The following is a 21,608-nucleotide window of genomic DNA, read 5'->3' as shown; positions in this document are numbered from 1 at the left end:
GACACATGTGGGTCAGCTCCCAGCAGTAAGCCTAAGTCATGCCTCCTCCCGGGATGAGTTGCCTGGTTCCAAGTACAATAAGGAGCCCTCTCCAAGCCACCCCTCACCCCCCCACCCACCCAGTCACCATAGATCCCTGCCAATGTTCCAAAGCTTAGGAGAGCTTTTCTACCTCTTAAATTTCAGAGGCCTGCTCAGAATGCAAAAAAGGTTCCTCCTCCTGTTCCCATCACACTCTATTACTGCTGGGCATCAGCAGATGGACGCTGCCTTTTATATGCAAATATTTGGAACCCATTAATCCCCCAGTTCCTGCCACGAAAGCCCCAGATCTGTACCATCTAAATGGCAAATAGCAGTTCCCACCCAACTAGAACTATTAAAGCCTTTAAGGCACGGTTATTGCCTGAGGCCTGAAATGGACAGTATTTTTGACACCAGTGCTGATTCAAATGTGGTCTCTGTGAGAAACAGACTCTGTAAGAAAGAGGTGGATGACTGAAGGCAAATCTCTCGGGGGAGAGAAAGGCATTTTATGTTTAATGGGGAGAATGGTAGCTAACGTTTACTGATCTCTGACCCAAGTGACCCAAGACTGTGCTGAATGCTTTGTGGAAGGATCTCATTCATTCCTTGGAGGAGCCTTTGCGGTTTGCACTATCATCATCCAGATTTATAAGTAAGAAAAGAGGGGCTCCAAGAGGCTAAGGAATTTTTCCAGAGTGCCCATCTGGGCGGAGGGCGGCGGGGAACCAGGACTGGACCCTAGGCAACCTGCGCCCACACCCTGAGCCCTTTGTGCGCCCTGCTGGAGAGGTGAAAGAACTAAGAAGTGCCACCGACGTGGCTGGGACAACAGAGACAATTGAGGATTTATCGGCCTCCTTCCACCCTGTTAGTGAACAGAGCTCCTGGCCTTCCCATAGTTGTTCAGCCCTCTTCCCTTTGTTTTTTTTTCCCTCCCCTGCTGTCCTTTCTCTGCTCCCTCCCCCTCAGAGCCTGAGGAAGCCTCTGAGCCAAGCCCTGTGCTGCCTGCCAAGTCAGCTCCCTCCCTAGCAGCCATTTCTTTGAGCAGAGCTTTGCTGATCAATATTGAAAGCTTCAGCTAGAGAAGAAAAATGTTCTCAAAATACAAAACTTGTCTCCCAGGGAGATTCTTTCTTACAGGAGAGTGAAACCTTCGAACTGCTCCAGCAGTTCTCTCCTGCAGTCTGACCGAGCATTCTGAAGGAAGGCGATCGAGAATGGCCCTTCCTCTGCTCCACGTCAGTTTCTAGATCACCAGGCTCCTCAAGCCTGCCTCACAGCCCCGGCCCGGGTGTACTGGAATCCACTTCCCTGTCACTGTCTTCAGCTGCACCATATATATTCTTTGTTGCTCTCCTGAGTACTTTGTACTTAAATTTCATGTGTTGACTCCGTCTATGGCACGCATATGCCCCTGTGGTCAGCCTCAGTACCAACATCTGTAGAGCTGTCCTGTTGTATTGTCTCATGTAGCCGTTTCTTTCTGAGTCCCCAACCAGGCAGCCCTTGTCAGGTTTCCCTTGGAGGAAAACCAAATGGGAGTGAGGAGACCCAGTTTTTTACCATCAGAGAAAGTTGTTTTTTCTCCTACCGGTTTTGATAAAAACGCAACCTAACAAATGGTTTCATGCCCGAGGCAAGTTGGCTCTTAAATGTGGATGTCAGTATACTCTGAAATGGCCACCAGCCTGGGTGAATACTGGCGTTGGGGCAAACAACCTCCTTCCAAGAGCTGGTTTCTGGAGTTGTGTTGAGGTGATCATTTATGAGGAAAGCGTTCTGCAGGTCACCTCATTTTACCTCAATGTTTCTCACTCCATTTCAGTACTGGGTCTCCTGTAGCCTGAAGGAAATGTCAGGAAATTGGTCCTGGAGTTCAGCTGTACCATTAAGTCCCTGAATACAGCATCTAATCAGTCCCCTTCAGTTGTCCACACGAACTGCTCTTTCACAGAGGGGGATACCACACTCACCAGAGAAGTCTGGCAAAGAGAAGTCGTGTGGAGGAATCTGAGCTCCTGGCAGCAGTGTTGGAAGAAGTGATCCCAGGCATTCTCCCTAAGCCTCCCACTCAGGTTGGGGCCGTCCTTCCTTGAAACACACGGATGCGTGGGTGATGGCAAGAACCCAATGAAACTGAAGCTCTGTGAGGGTTACAGTTGGGTAGGCTCACCACACAGGAAAAGTGTGAAGTTCAACCTCACACCACTCCTGTGGTATGGGAATCCTAAAACCAAGAAATTATATGTTCTACAGCTAGAAAAACCCAGAGTGTCTCCCAGTAAAGGCAAATCCAAAGCTCTCTCTGTAACTGAGAGCACAAACAACCCTGACTGAAGAGAAACTTCTGTCTTACCTTCAAATCCACTATGAGAAAGGATAACTACATACAATGGAGCCTTCCCTTTAACTCACCAAGAAAACCCAACAGAACAGGTTGAAACTTTAAACATGTACACATAGAACCACAAGGTAAGAAAAGGTAGATGTGGAAAACAACCAGATGAACATTCACAAGGGTGAAAGTATGTCACTGAAATAAAGTTACTATAGTTGGCCCTTGAATAACATAGGTTTGAACTTCATGAGTCCACTTATTCATGGATTTTTTTGACAGAATACTGTAAATATGTTTCCTCTTATGATTTTTAAAAAACATTTTCTCTAGCTTTATTGTAAGTATACAGTAATAAGTATAACATACAAAATACATGTTAACTGTTTATGTTACCAGTAAAGGTTCCAGGGAACAATAGGCTATTAATAGTTAAGTTTTGGGAGGGTCAAGAGTTCTACTTGGCTTTTTGACTGTGCAGGGGTCGGTGCCCCTAACCTCTGTGTTGTTGAAGGGTTAGCTGTACTGAATGGATTGAAGAGTAAACTGCTTAAAGCAGGAATTAGTGAATTTACAGAAATCACAGAGAGAGAAAAAAGAACGGGAAATAAGTGGAAATCTGGAAGGTAAAATGAAAAGGTCTAATGGTAGAAAATATAAAAAAATAGAGGGCAAGCAATATTCAAAAAGCTCACAGTTGAGAATTTTCCAAAATCAAAGAAATATCTTCTCATTTGAAAGAGTAAAACAACTTTCCAACCATGAGAGAAAAAAAGGAATCCTCATTGTTCTTAGTGTAACTTCATAACATCCTAACAAAACAGCAGTAAAAACTTAAAAGCTACCGAGAAGACTGTTACTTGCAAAGAAATGATACAAGACAGACTTCTCAAAAAGAGAAGCCAGAATAAATGAAATATTATCTCTAAACTGCTGAGGGGAAATAATGGTCAGTCTAGAAATCTATACCCAATAAAGCTATCATGCAAGATTAAAAGCAAAAATAAAGATTTTTGTGGTCCAAAGACTGGGTGACTGTATCCCTTACAGACCGCTGTTTACTAACAATGGACTTCAACAGAAAAAAAATCAAACTCGGAAGGAATGGATTTCAAAGAGCACAGAAGTTAGTATTTTAGTTTATTTATATAACTGTAGATTATAAATGATAAAAATGACTAATAGAGGCTTAAAAATAAGACAGAATTCAACTACCAGGCAGTAACATGTTGGATGAAAGAAGGCATTCTAAGATCACTTTATTTTCTGGAGGAGAACATAAATACAGATTAACCTACGTATTAAAAACTTAAGCATAACTACTAAAATGATAGAAATAAACTATCACTTCTAAACCATTGAGGGAGGGAAAAGGTGTTAAAGCAATCAACCTGACAGCAAGGATGAAGAAAAACATAATAAACAGAAAATACATAGGAAGTTTTATATATATTAATACATATATATTAGTGATGGCAGAGATAAGCTCCGATGTATCAGTTTTTACAATAAGCAAATTTAGCTCATGTTGTAATAATTGAGATTAGATTTTATTTTAATTAGCCACATGCCACTAGTGAAATACACTTTAAAATTCAAAGTTGAGAAGTCCTACTCTGCTTTGTAGATGCTGTCATTGAAAAGTATCAGGGTGGGGAGGTGGTATTGAAAATGACTATGATTTCTTGCCTAAGAGACTCAGAATCACATTAGCTAAGGATGACAGATGGGGAAGTCCCACCTTGGAAGTGAAAAGAAGTTAACATTTATTGACTGCTTCTTAAGTCTTAATTGGGGTCTACCGAAGAACTTAAGGAGCATCAGAGAGACGAATTTGTGCTGTGTATCATAGAAGCCCAGACACAGGAGTACTTGGAGCATGTAGTAGGGGTGGAAGGCCACCCCCTGCTCTCCCCAAGAAAAGAGACTTTAGGACGACAGGAGATATCACAGGTAAAGAAGATGGTCAGCGGTGTCTGTGCTGGAGAAAGGTTGAGCTGAATGAGTACTGGGAAGAAGCTTTAGGTCCAGTTTAGTATGGTAGTGGGCCTACTGGTAAGAGATTAAGGAGGAAAAAAGAGAAGACATTGAAGAAGCAGAAATGGATTTCTCTCTCAAAAAGGTCAGCACCTAAAGGAAGACAGAATGGATGGTAAAGAGAAATTCAGGCTCAAGGGAAGTTATCTTGGAATAGGCAATTGCCATTTTTAAGAATAAAACCTTAATTATCTAGAGTCCTTGGGGAAATGAGTTTCCTGGGTAACCAGCTTTTCTGGGTGACCTGATGCTGCTTTTTAAGATGCCATTGCTAATTTTGACCACTTTTTAAATACCCAGAGTCACCAGCAATAGCAATATCAGGGTGGCCTCTGGCCTTTAACTAAGGGTGATACTCCTTTGTGACTTCATTTAACCTTATTTTGAGCTCTCTCCATCGTTGCCCATGGCAGCAGGACCTGCCAAGGCCTCCAGGAGGATTTCCCTCTAGACTAACCACAGAGTGCCATCAAGAGTTCTTTTATCTATTTTTTGAGATCTTTGAGCATCTTTCTTTTCCTGTCAGCCACCTTTTATCATAACTTGCCATAATTTTCTATGTCTGGCATGCTCTTGAGCTAGTGTGTTCAGCTCTGACCGATGCATCTACTCTGTATTGACTCAACCACGCTTCTTGAAAGACTAACGTTTGGCCTCTGGTCAACCAGCAGGATAGTAAACATCACTCTGATCTTTTTGGTAGCCTTTCCCCACGTGGTCGTGTCTCAGATACACAATTTAATATACAACCAAGAGTAACCTGGGGTGAGCATCTGAGAGGTTCTTCTGAATATAGCATAAGCTCTGGTATGTGGGTTGGGGGTATTTATTTGGCTCTTTAGCCAAAGGCCTCTCTGGACTCCTTTGAACTTTCAGAGAGGGCTAACTGGCCACATCTTCCCTCAAGAGCAACCTGAGAGATTTCTGTCTTGGGGCACCTAGGTGGTTCAGTCAGTTAAGTGTCTGACTTCACCTCAGGTCATGATCTCAGGGTTCATGAGTTCAAGCTCTGCTGGAGCGTGTGGAGCCTGCTTGGGATTCTTTCTCTTTCACCACCCCCCACCCGTCTCTGCCCCTCTCCCACTTATGCTCGCTCGCTCGCTCTAAATAAACTACAAAAATTTTTTTAAGAAAGGGGATTCCTGCCTCAAAGCTGATAATTTCCTCAGTACAGATAGAAAAAGGTGTCTATCTTATCACCTATCACCACCTATCACCTATCACCCATCACCCATCCTCCAGGAGGAAAGGTATTTTGCATTAACTAAAACAGCCTCTCCTCTGTCAGCTGTATGGTATGCTAGACCTCTCTCCGCTACCTGGGCTGCAAACACACTTGAGTCTCAAAGACTTTATTACTGGGGCGCCTGGGTGGCTCAGTTGGTTGGGCGTCCGACTTCGGCTCAGGTCATGATCTCACAGTCCATGAGCTCAAGCCCCGTGTCGGGCTCTGTGCTGACAGCTCAGAGCCTGGAGCCTGTTTTGGATTCTGTGTCTCCCTCTCTCTCTGACCCTCCCCCGTTCATGCTCTGTCTCTCTCTGTCTCAAAAATAAATGTTAAAAAATTGAAAAAAAAAAGACTTTATGACCTAAAATCTTAATCCTGAGATAATTCGCTACAGACCTTAGTCTTAAAAATTGTAATGATGGGTGAGATGGCGGTCTCTTTTAATATGAGACTCAGTAAATCCATAAGGGGTCTTAACAGAAGAAACAAAAGAGCCTTCTGGTGTTCTGAATTCCGTAAAATCACAGTCCTGAGGGCAAGGCAGAGACATTCCAAAGTAGGGAAAAGCCACTAGTAATACCAGGGTGGTCTGTTGTTAAAGGTCCACAGGCTGGTTTCCAAGAAGTCGTCCTTATAGGGTGACATTTATTATCTTGGTGATTTATCAGAGTCTGGCTTTTAGCTTTTCAGGTTCAGAACCTGGTTTAATCAACACACAAAGAACAGATTCATTGTCAGAGCTGGGCTCACCCTAACCACGCTCACAAGATTGATCTGGAAACCGAAATTCCAGTTGACATTTATATGGAGAAATATAACTGACTGATCTTCTCAAAGTACAATGACTAGCTCATTCTTTTCCTGTAGGCAGGCCTACACAAGGAGCCAGATCATAATCGGGCTATTTGGTGAACGTGAAATCAGAGTTAACGGTGAATCATGTTTAATGGCACAGGCTAAGAGAATAATTCATCCACACTAAATATGGTCCTACCAGCGGAACTGAATCTCTTTGAAGTCTGTCAGCTAAGACTCCCTCTGCTCTGATCACTATTTAGATAGACACCTGCCAATGTTATGCCTTGTTTTTTTAATGCCTCAAGGCCAACCCAAGCCCACGCCCACCGAAATCCCCTCCCACACTGGTCTTTAGATGTTAATACTTTCCATTGACTAATAGCATAGTCATTCTTTTTCCGTAAGTTTAAATCTCCCTGAACAGTCTTATTTTCAAATTCTAGGGGGATCCCTTGCCACACCTACACTGATCCACACCAAGGTTTATCAGTCATTTCCCAAAAACACCTTCACATTTTTATTATATTCCTATGCCACATGTACTACTCATGTTTTTATTTAACTCACTTTTTAAAAACCATTTGAAAAGATTGATCCCTACCAAAAATAGAAGATGACTATCCTTTGTCCTAAAAAGAATGTGGTGCAAAAAATAAACACTGAAAACAAAGCTCATATGTTTCCCATGTAACTTTTTCAACTAGCCATAGTTTGCCATGCAAAGCTGTGAGCCTGAGCAGATCCACGTTAAAAGATCAACTCACACCAAACTGAGACACTCTCTCCTTCACATAATCAAACACCTCAAAGGAGGATTCCACAGCAGAACCAATTTAGGGGATTATTTAATGTATGTGGTGCCTTGTCCATCTACCACCTAAAAGAATAACCTCACGTTAGGCATCACAATTTCGGGAAAAGATGGCCTAGACTTTTTGAGACTTTAGGGATATTTCAAAACTGTTTACACAGCTGTAGTGATGCCTCCTTCCCCACCTCACTTGACTCCAGACTCTGTCTGATGCCACACTGATTGTCTCATTCCTGCTTCTCCCTGCACAGGTACACACTGGCAGCTCAGGACCTGGTGATGCGTGCCCGCGGTGTCCTGAAGGACAGAGGATGGCGGATATCTAATGACCGGCTGGGCTCAGGAGACGACATTTCTGTATATGTCATTCCTTTAATACATGGGAACAAACTTTCATGAAAACGGCCCAGAGGGTTGGGAGGACAACAGGGGAGAAAACTGGGACATGTCTTGGCAGGGCAGAACTGGGAAGTGCCCCAGCAGAGTTCCAGGTGATGCAACCTCTTCCCAGGCCAGGTGGGGGATTTGCTGCCGAAGGCTACTGGCTGTACTTCTGGGGGACCCTTAGATTTCAGTTTCCTCTTTAGTAACAGGTCTGGATACTCAACAAGAGCAAAACATAAAGGCTGCTACTGAGTACTGTGTTTCTTTTGGTTCCTTTAATAGGCCTCCTAGGTGGCCACCACCTAATTTTGGGCACACACATCATATTTATTTGGAGTAGCTGGGGCAGCCATTTTCAGGTGTAACTGGCAGGAGATTCTTCGGCCTATCAAGCTGCCAGCTTCTCTACGGGTTAAAAGTGCTGCATTGGAAAGTTGGGGATCATGTCTCAGAAAGTGTAAACACCCATCTTCTAGTAAGCCTGAGATTTATTTCAGGGAATGCTGTGTGTGTGTGTCCCTCTCTTCATTCTTTCGTGGTTATGGTGGGGAGAAGCAGGGATTTTTTTCTGTTTGATATTCCTTGAATCTTAATTGTTTCCCTTCCATAAAACAGGCCTGGGACTTTCCAGCTCCTTGCTGAGGAATTTGTATGTCAAAGTGCAGCCCAGGCTGTCCCCGTATCCTGTAGCCCACACCACCCAGGCAGCCTTCTGGATCAGTGCCCTGGCTGACAGAGCACTGTCTTTGTTGTGTAACAGTTTGTTCCCGGGTTGCGTTTTCTCACCAAATCAGTGTGTTCTCATGAAAATATGGGTGTTTCTTTAAACCAACAGTTTCTCTGTTGTTTTCAAGGGTCCCCCTTTTGTGGCTAGAGATTTCTCTGAGAATCTAGGTTTTCATTTCTGGTCTTATCGGCCCTCCCCACCTGCTGTGCCCTGGGGACGCATGTAAAGCAGTGTTTAAGAGAGCAGTACAGGAAGCTCCATGTATCATTCAGTTCACCATACCTCATGTGATGACCATTCCTCCATTTTGGATCCAGGTTCTGTGGACTGTGACTGTTCGCAGGGCCACCCCACAACAGTAAGTATCTGCATCCCGTCAAGGAGCGGCAGTCCTCCTTCCCCTCGTCTTTGGGCAAGACCCACTCAGAATAGCCTTTTGATAAAAGCGAATTTGAATTGAGTTGACTGGTCATCCTCATGCTGTGCACCCCATTCCTTCTCCTTGGAATCACGTCCCAGCAACTGAGGACCCCAGTTCCCACAGATGCTCCACTTCTGAGTGTTCCTTACAAGAGCTGAAGAAGCAGTGGACAGCAGATCTACCTGTTGCTTCCCTGCTGGGAGGAATCACAAAGTAGTGTTCTAGAAATCACTTCTCTCTCAGGCAGACGACTGCCCTGCACTGAGCGGCCCTGTAGAGCGACGTCCCATTACTGAGTCTTCTTCCCGCACACTTCCTGTGGTATCATCACCATCTTGACAGTTCTGCGTAATGAAAACATTCTTCCCACCCCACAAAGAAAAATGTCATTGACATGATTCCCTGAACTGCTGGAGAGCCACTTCGAGTTCGCATGTTTGTTGAATCCCTTCCCCAGAGGAGAGGACAGGAACCTTTCCTCCAGGATAGTTAATCACCTTCCTGGAGTTGTAGATATTTTATTAGGAAAGGCCTAGAGCCTCTCTACTCAGGAATGAACTCATTCCACCATGTGGAAAGGATGCCCTGTCTGGCAGGTGAGGTACTATGGGAATTCACGCATCAGCTGTTCGCCAAAATGTTGCCCAGGGAGAATCGGATTACTACCTTGTCAGGGGGTCCTCTTCATCTGACAGCCTCCCTCCTCCTCCAGTAGATCTTAGCTACCCCAGATGTCTCTGTGGGGACAAGTTTGTGGTAAACCATCTGCTTCTCTGGCAGAATGTGATGCTATGAGACAACATGCAGGTACCCTACAGCAGTGTCATCCGCTTTCTGTTCCTGCCCCGACTCAAAGTCTTGTACAAATTGGAAACAAGAAGGTTTTTTTTGTGGGACTCTGAATGGCCGACTTTGGGAAGCTGCCCTCACAGGCAGTCACCTCTTTCTCATGTTCCCGTTATCTTTCATCTGTTTTCTCTCCTGGGCTTCTATGTTGGTCCGACCTTGAGCTTTTCTCGTTTTATTCGAGCCACCAGAGTCTAACTTTGGGTGTAGATGTCATGACAGCCTTCTACTCAATTCACCAATTCATTTACTGCCAAGAAATGTCTCAGGAAAAATTCTAGAAACAAACCCCCCCAACCCCAACTTTTCAATTCATCCTAAAGTCTTGAGCATGTAGTCCTGCTGGTTTTAGTTAGAATGGTATCCAGGAATTCTTTTCATAAGGCTCTTTGGTGGAAAGATCTTAGTAAAAGCTGAAGCCCTATTTCTGTTTGGGGGATGGGAGGGACATTACAAACGAGGTGAATAAATCATATGTGGAAAAAGTGATTTTTTAATGCCCATAGCAGATCTGCCCAGCACTGATATTGCTCTGTGAATTGAGCTTACTCTGTTTGGCCTTATTTTTCACCCAGGCCCCATGCCATCCCATCCCACAGCAGTAACTAACTGTGTCTACATAACAGGGTCGGCCCTTGGAGCATTCCTGGAAAGGTCAAAAGGCAGTACGCTCAAAGTTCTGAAGAACATATTTATAAGCGGTTCTGAAATCTTGTGTATCTGACTTATAGCCACATCTGCTTGTCCTAATAGTCTCAGAGGAAATCTTGTTTAATAAAAAGCTTTCGATTTCCTAGTCAGGCCTTTATGGTTGCCTTGGGGTGTGTGTGGCCACTTCCTCTAATGAAAGGCTCTTTGAGTTCTAAATCTCTTTGTTGGGCTGGACCCTGCTCTTTGGAATATTTGGGGACAGTCTTTTCCTGGAAGAGAACAAACTCACCCTCCATCCACACCCTGCAGCATTTTGCCAGGCAACAGCCAAACCTTTGTTCTCATGACACCTGTGGTCAGAGGTGGACTGTCTTCTGCGGTGGTTATGCTCACCTAACGGTGGTTCTCGGGTGGGAAGGGAGAGGTGAAAATCGGGCGAGGCCGACTACTCGGCTGTGTACTAGGACAAAGCCACGGAAAGTGGCCATTTCAGTTACTTCCCACAGTAAACAGCTTTGGGGAATTTGGAGTGTTTAATTTTTTAATTCTAGCAACTTCACCTCTTCAGCGCTGTGTGCTCACCTTTTTCTTACTCCTGAGTATCCATTTACTTCTTGGGAACAACTACAGTTGTAGGTAGATATTGGTGGGCGGAGATGACTGTCCCGGTACCTGAATTTGGCCTCGGATCTTGGCCATTAGGATAGGATTTTCAGTTTACCCAGAGCACTAGCATGGAAACACTTGGAAAAAGACTCCCACATCTTGAAAATTCTGACTCCCCTCTTGACTGCACCTCCTTCCTCGTCTGCCAGTTATTTTTTTTTTTTTAACAAGGCCAAGAGTAGCCAGTGGTTTCTTTCCACCACAGTTTGAGGATCTAACCTTTCCTTAAGTGACCCCACAGCCCCACGCTCTTGGAGGGAATATGTTAAGCTTTTATGAGATTCTATTTTCAGTAAATTACTGCTTCGGGACACTTGGAGAAAGCAGTGAGAGTCATTGTCTATGCAAAGAACAACCAGGCTGACACTAAAATTTACCAGATGTAAGAAAAGAGTAAAACTGTATCTGGCCGCAGGACAGAATTTTATGTTAGAAACTTGGGTTTTTGAGGGCTTTACCATTGTAGAGAAACGCCGGGAGTCTGCATACCATAGCCCACCATGAACAGACGTCAGTTCTGTGGGTGATGTGGTGTCTGTGTGCACACTGCAATATTTCAAAGGACACTACCTGAGCAGACTGACTTGCCTCTTGTGTGAGCACTGAGGCAGCTCTTCGTGAGATCCGAGTGCCCGTCTGCAGACTACTGCTCTTTCTAATCCATGATGTTATATGTAAATAGCTTTAATTGTTCCTTAATTGCGTCTTAGATGAAGTTCTGTTCACGTAGCAACCAGGTAGACAGTGACCAAATGAGGCTGTAAAATGTGCTGTTGTTTTCTACTGTGATGTACTTGAAGGACAGCCCTGTGTCCCCCAATCTTTCAATCTTCCATCGTATTTTGTGTTTGGGGAATCCTCAGGTTATTCTCCATTTCTGTTTTGCCTCCATTTTCTTTGCTTCTTCTGGAGACCCAGGGAGGCCCACAGTGGAGATCATTTGTAAGAAATGTATCACGGTCTGGGTTTCCAACAACGTCGTATGTACAGTGAATGAGAGGAATCTGCCTGAAAATGGTTTCAGAACCAAGTACCTTTATGCTTTGTGATTGTGAAACCTTGACTTTTGTAACCCAAAAAATGAACACTGTTTAGTAAAGGGGATCTATTTTGTGTGTTTTGAAACTTAGGTGCAATGTTCCCTGGACAAAGCTAAAGAAATGTATATGCTCAATGACATTTTAAAATAAAGTATTATATATATGTATATAGGATACCTTTAGAAAAAGTTTTGTGTTACTTCTTTTAACTTGCTATGAAGTTTCTTCATATCAGGTGATGGAATGAGGAGTGTCATGGTCTCGTGTGAAGTTTCGAACTATGAACAGACTCCAAAGAAAATCAAAAGGGAATGGATGCCAACACCATAAACCTTCACAGGAATAGCAGTAAAGGCTATGTATTTCAACAATGCATCTAGAAGAAGCACCTTGGATATTATTCCCAAGAATTGCTCCCAAGAGGTATTCTTTTTTCTTCTTTTTTATTGAGGTATAATTGATATACAACATTACAGTAGCTTCCAGTGTACAACATAATGATTTGATATATTTATCATATTGCAAAATGATCATCACAAAAAATCTGGTTAACATCTATCACATTCATATTAACATAACTTTTTTGTTCTTGTGATAAGAACTTTTCACTCAGAAATCTTCAAATATGCAATGAAGTATTATTGACAGTCACCATGCTGTATATTACATCTCCATGACTTACTTATTTTATAACTGCAAGTTTGTATCTTTTGACCCTCATCACCCATTTCTCCCACTCCTCACCACCTGCCTCTCCCTACCACCAATCTGTTCTCTGTGCCTGTGATTTTTTTTTGTTTTTTATTTATTTATTTTTTAGATTCTACATATAAGTGAGATCATATGGTATTTATCTTTCTCTTATTTCACTTATAATGTCCTTAAGGTACATCCATGTGGTCACAAATGGCAGTATTTCATTATTATGACTGAATAATGTTCTGTGTGTGTGTGTGTGTGTGTGTGTGTGTATTTTCCTTATCCATTCATTCATTCATTCATTGATGGAGACTTGGTTTTTCCATATCTTGGATATAGTAAATTATGTTGTGTTGCAGTCATCATGGGGGTGCATATATCTTTTTGAGTTAGTGTTTTCATTTTCTTTGGATAAATACCCAGAAGTGGAATTGCTAGGTCATATGGTAGTTCTGTTTTTAATCTTGTGATGAACCTCCATACTGTTTTCCATAGTAGCTGTGGCAATTTACAATCCCACCAACAGCACACAGGCTCTCCTTTTCACCACGTCTTTGCCAACACTTGTTGTTTCTTGTCTTTTTTATAATAACCATTCTAATAAGTGTGAGGTGGTATCTTACGGTTTTGATTCTTTTCATGTGTCTGTTGGCCATCTGTAGGTCTTCTCTGGAAAAATGCCTATTCTGATCGTCTGCCTCTTTTTTAATTGGGTTGCTTTGGGTTTTTTACTGAGTTGTAGGAGTTCCTTATATATTTTGGATATTAAGCTCCTTTTAGATATTAACCTCTTATCAGAGAAATGATTTACAAACATTTTCTCCTATTCAGTAGGATGGTTTTTCATTTTGTTGATGGTTTCCTTTGCTGTGCAGAGCTTTTCAGTTTGATATAATTACACTTGTTTATTTTTGTTGTGGATGCGTTATCCTTTGGTGTCAGATAAAATAAAACAAAACAAAAAACACTGCCAAGATCCATATCAAGAAGCTTACTGCCTATGTTTTCTTTTAGGAGTTTTATGGTTTCGGCTTACATTCAAGTCTTTAATCCACTTTGAGTTCATTTTTGAACGGTGCAAAATAGTGGTCCAGTTTTATTCTTTTGCATGTGGCTGTCCAGTTTTCCCAGCACCATTTTTTTGAAGAGACTGTCCTTTCCTTATTGTATATCCTTGGCTCCTTTGTCATAAATTAACTGACTATATATGTTTGGGTTTGTTTTGGGGTTCTCTCTTCCGTTCCATTAATCTATTAGTGTTATGTAAATACTATCCTGTCTTGATTACTATAGCTTTGTAATATAGTTTGAAATCAGGGAGCATGACACCTCCATCTTTGTTCTTTTTCAACATTGTTTTGACTGTTTGGGGTCTTTTGTGGTTCCTTACAAATTTTAGGATTGTTTGTTCATTTCTGTGGAAAATGCCGTTAGAATTTTGATAGAAATTGCAATGAATCTGTACAAAGCTTTAGGTAGTATGGACATTTTAATAACACTGATTCTTCCAATCATGAACACAGTACACCTTTCCATTTCTTTGGGTCATATTCAGTTTCTTTCATCAGTGTCTTTTAATTTTCAGTATACACTCTTTTACCTCCTTGGTTAAGTTTTTTGCTAGGAATCTTATTCTTTTTGACCTTGTTATAAACAGAATAGTTTTCTTAATTTCTTTTTTCTGAAAGTCTTTAATCAGTGTATAGAAATGCAAGAGATTTCTATATATTGCTTTTGTATCCTACAATTTTACTGAATTCATTTATGAGCTCTAGCAGTTTTGTGAGGGATTCTTTGGGGTTTTTAATATATAATATGTCATCTGCAAATAGTGACAGTTTTACCTTTTCCTTTATGATTTGAATGCCTTTTATTTCTTTTTCTTGCCTTATTGCTCTGGCTAGGTCTTCCAATACTATGCTGAATAAAAGTTACAGGAGCACACATCACTTTCTTGTTTATAATCTTAGAAGAAAAGATTTCAGCTTTTTACCATTCCATATGATGTTATCTGTGGACTTGTCGTATATTGTGTTATTTTATTGTGTTGAGGTATATTCCCTCTATAACCACTTTGTTGAGCGTTTCTATCACAAATGGATGTTGAATTTTGCCAAATGCTTTTTCTGCATCTATTGAGATGATGATATGTTTATCCTTGATTTTGTTAATGTGGTGTATCACATTGTTTGTGGAAATTAAACCATCCTTGTACCTCTGGAATAAATCCTACATGATTGGGGTGAATGATGCTTTTGATATATTGTTGAATTTGATTTGCTAATATTTTTTAAAGAACTTTTGTATTCATGTTTATCAAGGATAAACAAGGTTACTTGTTTATAATTTTCTTTTCTTGTGGTATCCTTGTCTGGTTTTGGTATTAGGTAATGCTGGCCTCATATGATTAGTTTGGAAGTATTATGTCCTCTTTTGTAGGAGAATTTGAGAAGGATTGGTATTCTTCTTTGGATCTTAGGCAAAATTTACCTGTGAAGCCATTTGGTCCTAAACTGTTGTTTGTTGGGAGGTTTTCCTTACCAGTATGTTCATATTTCCTATTTCTTTTTTTTTTTTCAACATTTATTTTTTTGGGACAGAGAGAGACAGAGCATGAACGGGGGAGGGGCAGAGAGAGAGGGAGACACAGAATTGGAAACAGGCTCCAGGCTCTGAGCCATCAGCCCAGAGTCTGACACGGGGCTCGAACTCCCGGACCGGGAGATCGTGACCTGGCTGAAGTTGGATGCTTAACCGACTGCGCCACCCAGGCACCCCCATATTTCCTATTTCTTTATGATTCAGTCTTGAAAGGTTGTATGTTTCTAGGAACTTATCCATTTCTTCTAGGTTGTCCAATTTGTTGGCATATAATTGTAGCAGTCTCTTATGACCCTTTGTATTTCTGTAATATCAGTTGTGATGTCTCCTCTCTTGTTTCCAATTTTATTTATGAGTCCTGGCGATTTTTTCTTGGTGAGTCTGGCTACAGGTTTGTCAATTTTGTTTATCTTTTCAAAGAACCAGTTCTTGGTTTCATTGATCTCTTCTATTTTCTTTTTGTCCCTATTTCATTCTTTTCTGCTTTGACCTTTGTTATTTCCTTCCTTCTACTAACTTTGAACATTGTTCATTTTCTAATTCCTTGAGATGTGTAATTACATTGAGACTTTTCTTGTTTCTTGAGGGTAGGCATTTATCACTATGAACCTCCCTGTTGAACTGCTTTTGCTGCATCCTGTAGGTTTTGGTATGTTGTATTTCCATTTTCTTTTGTCTCAAGGTATTTTTTGATTTCCTCTTTGATTTTTTCATTGACCCATCAATTGTTCAATAGCATGTTGGTTAGTCTCTACATATTTGTGAATTTTCTTGCTTCTAACTAATTTCTAGTTTCATACGATTGTAGTCAGAAAATATGGTTGATATGATTTCAGTCTTAAATTGTTAAGACTTGTTTTGTGACCTAACAAATGATCTGTCCTGGAGAAAGTTCCATGTGCTCTTGTGAAGAACTATATGTTCTGTTGCTTTTGCATGGCATATTCTGTATATAGATCTCTTAAATCTATCTGATCTAACCCGTCACTTAAGGCCAATGTTTCCTTATTGATTTTCTTTCTAGATGAGCTGCCCATTGATGTAAGTGAGGTATTAAAGTCCCTTAATATTATCGTATTACTGTCTATTTCTCCCTTTCAGTTTTTCAATATTTGCTTTATTTAGTTGCTCCTTTGTTGGATGCATAAATATTTACAAGTATTATATCCTTTGTTGATTGAACCATTCATCCCAAGAGATATTTTTGAGAGGGCTAGTGAGTTATATACTTGCCTAAGATTATAAAAGTCAAGACTCTCCTTAGTCACTTAAACATTTTAAGTGCTTACAAAGTGTTAGTAAAATGTTCTGTCTTATAGAGAAAAGTTAACAGATGGGACAGGATAGCAAAGAATGCTAATTCTGCTTAGTTCTAGAGTCCAGGAAGTTAAAAGTAATCTAGAAAATAACACAGTGTTAAAAATAACTAAGTTATTTGATTCACAAAAGAAAGCTAAAAGGAGGCTATAGCTTGTCTGAAGCTTAGTTTGGAAGAGCAGACTAGTTAGAAAACACTCAGAATGGTTTCATTGTAAAACCCTCCCAGCTTTTTTCATTTCACTTGTACCCTAATGCATATGATGCCTCTTGCTCCCCACTCAGTAGTAGAAACTCATGAAGAGTCAATCCCAGGATTAGATGCCTGAAGGTTGAGATGGAGGAGTCTCTGTGGAAGGTGGAGGAGTCTTCTAGCATTCTCTCATGAGCAGCAGTTAGCTTATCAGATTAGCTCTTGAAAGTTGTGGTAGGTTGTCTCCGAAGATGGCTGCCATCTGCCTCCTGTGTCTGTTCACAAATGCTCCTTTTCTCATCATGAGGTGACATTTGTTTCCCCACCCCTTGAATCTGGTTTGGATGGTGACTTACTTTGATTAACAGAATGGAGAAGTGACGTTCTGAGAATTCCAAATTTAGGTCTCTAGAGGCCTTGTAGCACCTGCTTTCACTCTTGGAAGCCAGCCACACTGCAAATGTCAGACTAGATTACTGAGTAATGAGAGGTCACCAGGGAGATAACCAGAGTGCTCAGACATTGGAAGTGAGGCCATCCTTCATCCCCAAATCCCTCTGGAGTCACTCCAGGTGATACCCTAAGAAGAGAGAGGCCTAGCCAGCTCTCAGCTGTTCAGTCCACTCCAGCTGGGGCCACAGACATCACAGAGCAGAGAGGAGCTATCCACACTGAGCCCTGCCTGAATTCCTAACCCACAGAAACATGAACAAATACAATGGTTTTCCTTTAAGCCATTTAAGATTTGGATACCTTAATACACAACTGAAACAAGGTATAGAGAACCTGGGGTAAAGTGTTTTAAAATGTAAATTAAAAAGAGAAGGGCATTGGGAAAATACATGTGTTAACTGGGCAATGAATCCTCCATATGGAACCTGGCAGAGTTACTGAAATGAGGGAAACCAACTTAGGGCAGTAATGTGGAGAATCTGATGGCTGATCTGGGTCCCAGCAAGAGCTCTCCTCCACACCTATGTTTTTGTGTCACTGTGCAGCTTACAGTGATCATCACTAAGCCGGGAGAATGATGACTACAAGGGGGAAAGGAAGGTCTTTAACCCCTCACTTAACGCTAGGACCATCCCATGATGTACCATTTGTGACCCTTGGGGGAGTCACCAGCTTCTTTCGCTCCCAGGACTGTTGCTTGAGAGTGACAAGTTATATCTGAGAGAAAACAAAACCATATTTGAATTGTATGTACATGTGTATTTTTTTTAATCCCCCCTTCAAAGTTGTTGCCATCCCAGCTTTTCCCTCAATTAAATGTCAGGCCAAAAAGTGAGCTATGCATCCCAGCCATTAGTCTGTCTTTTTAATTGCTTATTCTATCATTAGAGCCCTGAAGAGACCACTGCTCTCTCAGTGCAACTCTCCATTTTTAGTCTCTTTCACTTGTGATGCCGTTTTCCAGCCAGCTAACCTCTTTTGCTTTATTGGTTCCACTTGAGCTGACTGCAAGAGATTCAGAGTGTGAATGAGCACAAGGTGGGGGCAGGGTGCTCACCGATTTCCTCTCGGGCACTAGATCTGACCATGTGCTGGTCGGAGGGGACCACGGACAGGGCTTTGGAAGGTTGGATGCCAACCTGGGGGATAGCATTTCTCTAAAAGGGGAATATAAATCTGCATTTTCTCTTTTACCCTTTTTTTACTGTTTTTTTTTTTTTAATTTATTTTGAGAGAGCACGAGCTGGGGGAGGGGAAGAGAGAGAGAATCCAAAGCAGGCACTGCGATGTCAGCAGAGATGTCAGCAGTGTGGGGTTCGAACTCATGACCTGAGCCGTAATCAAGAGTTGGACGTTCAGCCAACTGAGCCACCCAGGCACCCCCTTTACCCTTTTTAAAAAAATTATGATTTCAGGGGCACCTGGGTGGCTCAGTTGGTTGAGCATCCAACTTCAGCTCAAGATTTTGCGGTTTATGGGTTTAAGCCCCACATCCCACTCTGTACTGACAGCTTAGAGCCTGGAGCCTGCTTCAGATTCTGTGTCCCCCTCTCTCTGCCTCTTCCCCACCCACACTCTGTCTCTCTCTCTCTCAAAAATAAATAAACATTAAAAAAAATTTTTTTAATTGTAATTTCCAAGTACAGTCACCAAAAAGGCATTCAGAAGGCACTGCTATGAGGTGGGAGTGGGGCTGGGGGAATGTTTGACATGAGGGAAAAGTGAAGTCACGGTAGCAAAATGTCCCAAACCAAGCCATTTCAAACCCTTTAAGTACTACTAGTATGTCAGTGACCAGGCATCTCTAGTGAAAACAAAGGAATTGTGGAACCTGAAAATAGTAGTCTTAGCAGTTCTGAATCCAAGATCACTTCCTTGCAGAGTTTGGTCAGTGAGACAAAAAGTTGGGGGGAGATTCTAGAGAACTATAAAATCTCTACTCTCATTGTCCCAGGTGAAAAAATGAAAATTCCAAATCATGGAAGCCCAAAATATAAATCAGGGGCCACCTGGCCGATCTACCAAATGCACAGAATTTGAAAATTAACACTGTAGTTTGGTTGTGCTCATACTTTCATAAAAGATAAGTGCTATCGTTATTCATTTTATGCGTCTTAAAATACAGTTCAGATAGACTCATATTTATAGATGATGTTACAATGTATATCCGGAAATTGCTTCAAACATTGAGTGGGGGGCAGTGATGGGCATTCAGAATGAGACAAGATTGGCCATGTTGAAAAAAGTTATACAAACTTGAAAATAAGAGGATGACTGCGTGCCTTTTCAGTGTCTTTCCTGAAATATCATCTACCAGGCCCACCTAAGGATTATTTAGTTCTTAGGTTAGGCTTCAGCAAACTTTTTCTGTAAAGGGCCAGCTAATAAATAGTTCAGTTTTATGGGTCATTTAGATTCTCTCACAACTACTCAACTCTGCTTTGTTGCATGAAAGTAGCCACAGATCATCTGAACTAGGTTCTGTTGCAAAGTAAAAATTCAAACTTTAGATCTTGATCAGAAGAATTAACTCCTGAAAATAAGGCCTGATCTTCTCTGGTAGCAAATGAAACAGTCAAACTTATTAATGAACAATAATGGCCTATCATTAAGAAAAACCAGGTAGGAGCGCTGGGGGTGGCTCAGTCGGTTAAGTGTCCAACTTCAGCTGAAGTCATGATCTCAGTTTGTGGGTTCGAGCCCTGTGTTGGGCTCTGTGCTGACAGCTCAGAGCCTGGAGCCTGCTTTGGGTTCTGTGCCTCCCTCCTCCTCTGCCCCTCCCCCACTCTCTGTCATTTTTTTCTCTCAAAAATAAAGTAAACGCATTAAAAAAAACAGGTAAGATCAATAATCCTTTATCTTATTTAGTTACAAACAGGATAATTTAGAAATTTGCCAGTTGTTTACTGCTAAGATAGTTTTATATTCAATTTCTAGCCATAGTGGTGGTTGAAGAGTCAGGGTTGTGACACTGTATTTCTTCAACACTGAGACACCATCAGTTATATAATCCACCACCAATTTAAAGCTGTGAAATATTTTTTTTTAATTTTTAAGGAGGAAGTTACCCTATCATTTACCACGCTCTAGCATGAGATAAAATACAACACCGTTTGTGTCTTATATTCTTATTTATTAGGCCCTGTGCCAGGTACCTGAGAGCTGATTTCCTTTATCCCCTTCTCAGGTAAATATTATCACATTTTACAAACGATCTTCTCTGATCACAGAATGTACTCTGTTCAATTTCAGTCCTTTAAAATTTACTGAGATTTGTTTTATGACCTAACATAAACAGGTTTCTCCCCACCCAACAGTGGAGTGTTCCTATGAAACCTTTTGTGAGCTGAAATGGCATAAAGTGAAGAAGCAATTATCATTAATTTATATAGAAAGATTTTTGAGCATTCCCAGACCTCTTTTGGGCTTTTTCGTATTTTATAACACATCTTGCTAATGGATGCACAAAATAAATCAAGCTGAAGAGCAGATGCTCACAGACACCGTTCAAAGCTTTGGCAGCTTGATGCTGAAATGCTGAGTGTAGTTCCTGGGAAAAGAGCTTGGTGGTGCCACTCCTGTTGTTCAGGATGTGCACTTATCTATAATGGCTTGCTACAAAACCAATGCTGAACACTGTTTTTACCTTTTCTTTGTAAACGTGAAAATCCTCTTTGGATTTCATTCAGTTAGCAAAAACAGGAGGTCTTTCGTAATGGAGGTCTAATGGTGGTCTTTCATAACAGCGAAGTGTCTTAAAGCAAGCTTTTGAAAAGCAGGGGATACCTGTAGTCTTTCCTGGAGAATGTTCCACATGCACACGAGAAGAGTGTATATTTATATTTGGCTGCTGTTGGGTGTGTTCTTTAGTTGTCTATTAGATATAGTTAGTTTATCTATTGTTCACCTTTTCTATTTCATTGTTGATCTTCTGCCTAGTTCTATCCATTATTAAAAGTGGGGTGTAAAAGTCTCCAACTATGATTGTTAAATTGTCTGCTTCCCTCCTCGATTTTATGGTTGCTTTGTGTATTCTGGGACTCTTGTTAGATATATGTGTGTGTGTGTGTGTGTGTGTGTGTGTGTGTGTGTGTGTGTGTGTAATATTTTCCTGTTGGATTGACCCTTTTATCATTATGAAATGTCCTCCCTTGTCTCTGGTAATGATTTTATCTTAAAGTCTACTTTGTTGGGTATTTGTATAGCTGTTCTCTTATCTGGTTACTTCTTGCATAGGACATCTTTTTCCATCCTTTTATTGTGAGCCTATTTGTATCTCTGAATCTAAAGAGTGTCTGTTATAGAGAAAATATAATTACAGCAGGTTTATAAATTCATTCTGGCACTCTCTGCCTTTTGATTGGAATGTTTATT

The 21,608-nt window shown here is 41.3% G+C and overlaps 1 protein-coding gene and 1 long non-coding RNA gene across 3 annotated transcripts in view; one reads left to right on the top strand and one right to left on the bottom strand.

Moving 5' to 3' along the window:
* Nucleotides 1-12,145, top strand: part of PPM1H (protein phosphatase, Mg2+/Mn2+ dependent 1H) — a 261,902-nt gene extending 249,757 nt beyond the window's left edge. For both annotated transcript variants that reach the window (XM_045062017.1, XM_003988974.6), the window contains one exon: nt 7,488-12,145. In XM_045062017.1, the coding sequence (XP_044917952.1) occupies nt 7,488-7,516 (29 nt within the window). In that variant the 3' untranslated portion in view covers nt 7,517-12,145. The remainder of the gene's footprint in view (nt 1-7,487) is intronic.
* LOC109501632 overlaps nt 1-21,608 on the bottom strand; it is a 77,328-nt gene that overhangs the window by 15,284 nt on the left and 40,436 nt on the right. The window lies entirely within an intron of this gene.

The sequence above is a fragment of the Felis catus genome, chromosome B4 (assembly GCF_018350175.1).
Source record: "Felis catus isolate Fca126 chromosome B4, F.catus_Fca126_mat1.0, whole genome shotgun sequence".
Taxonomy (NCBI): Eukaryota; Metazoa; Chordata; class Mammalia; order Carnivora; family Felidae; genus Felis; species Felis catus.
The sequence above is the reverse complement of the archived record's forward strand: the minus strand, read 5'-3'. Positions and strand labels throughout refer to the sequence as shown.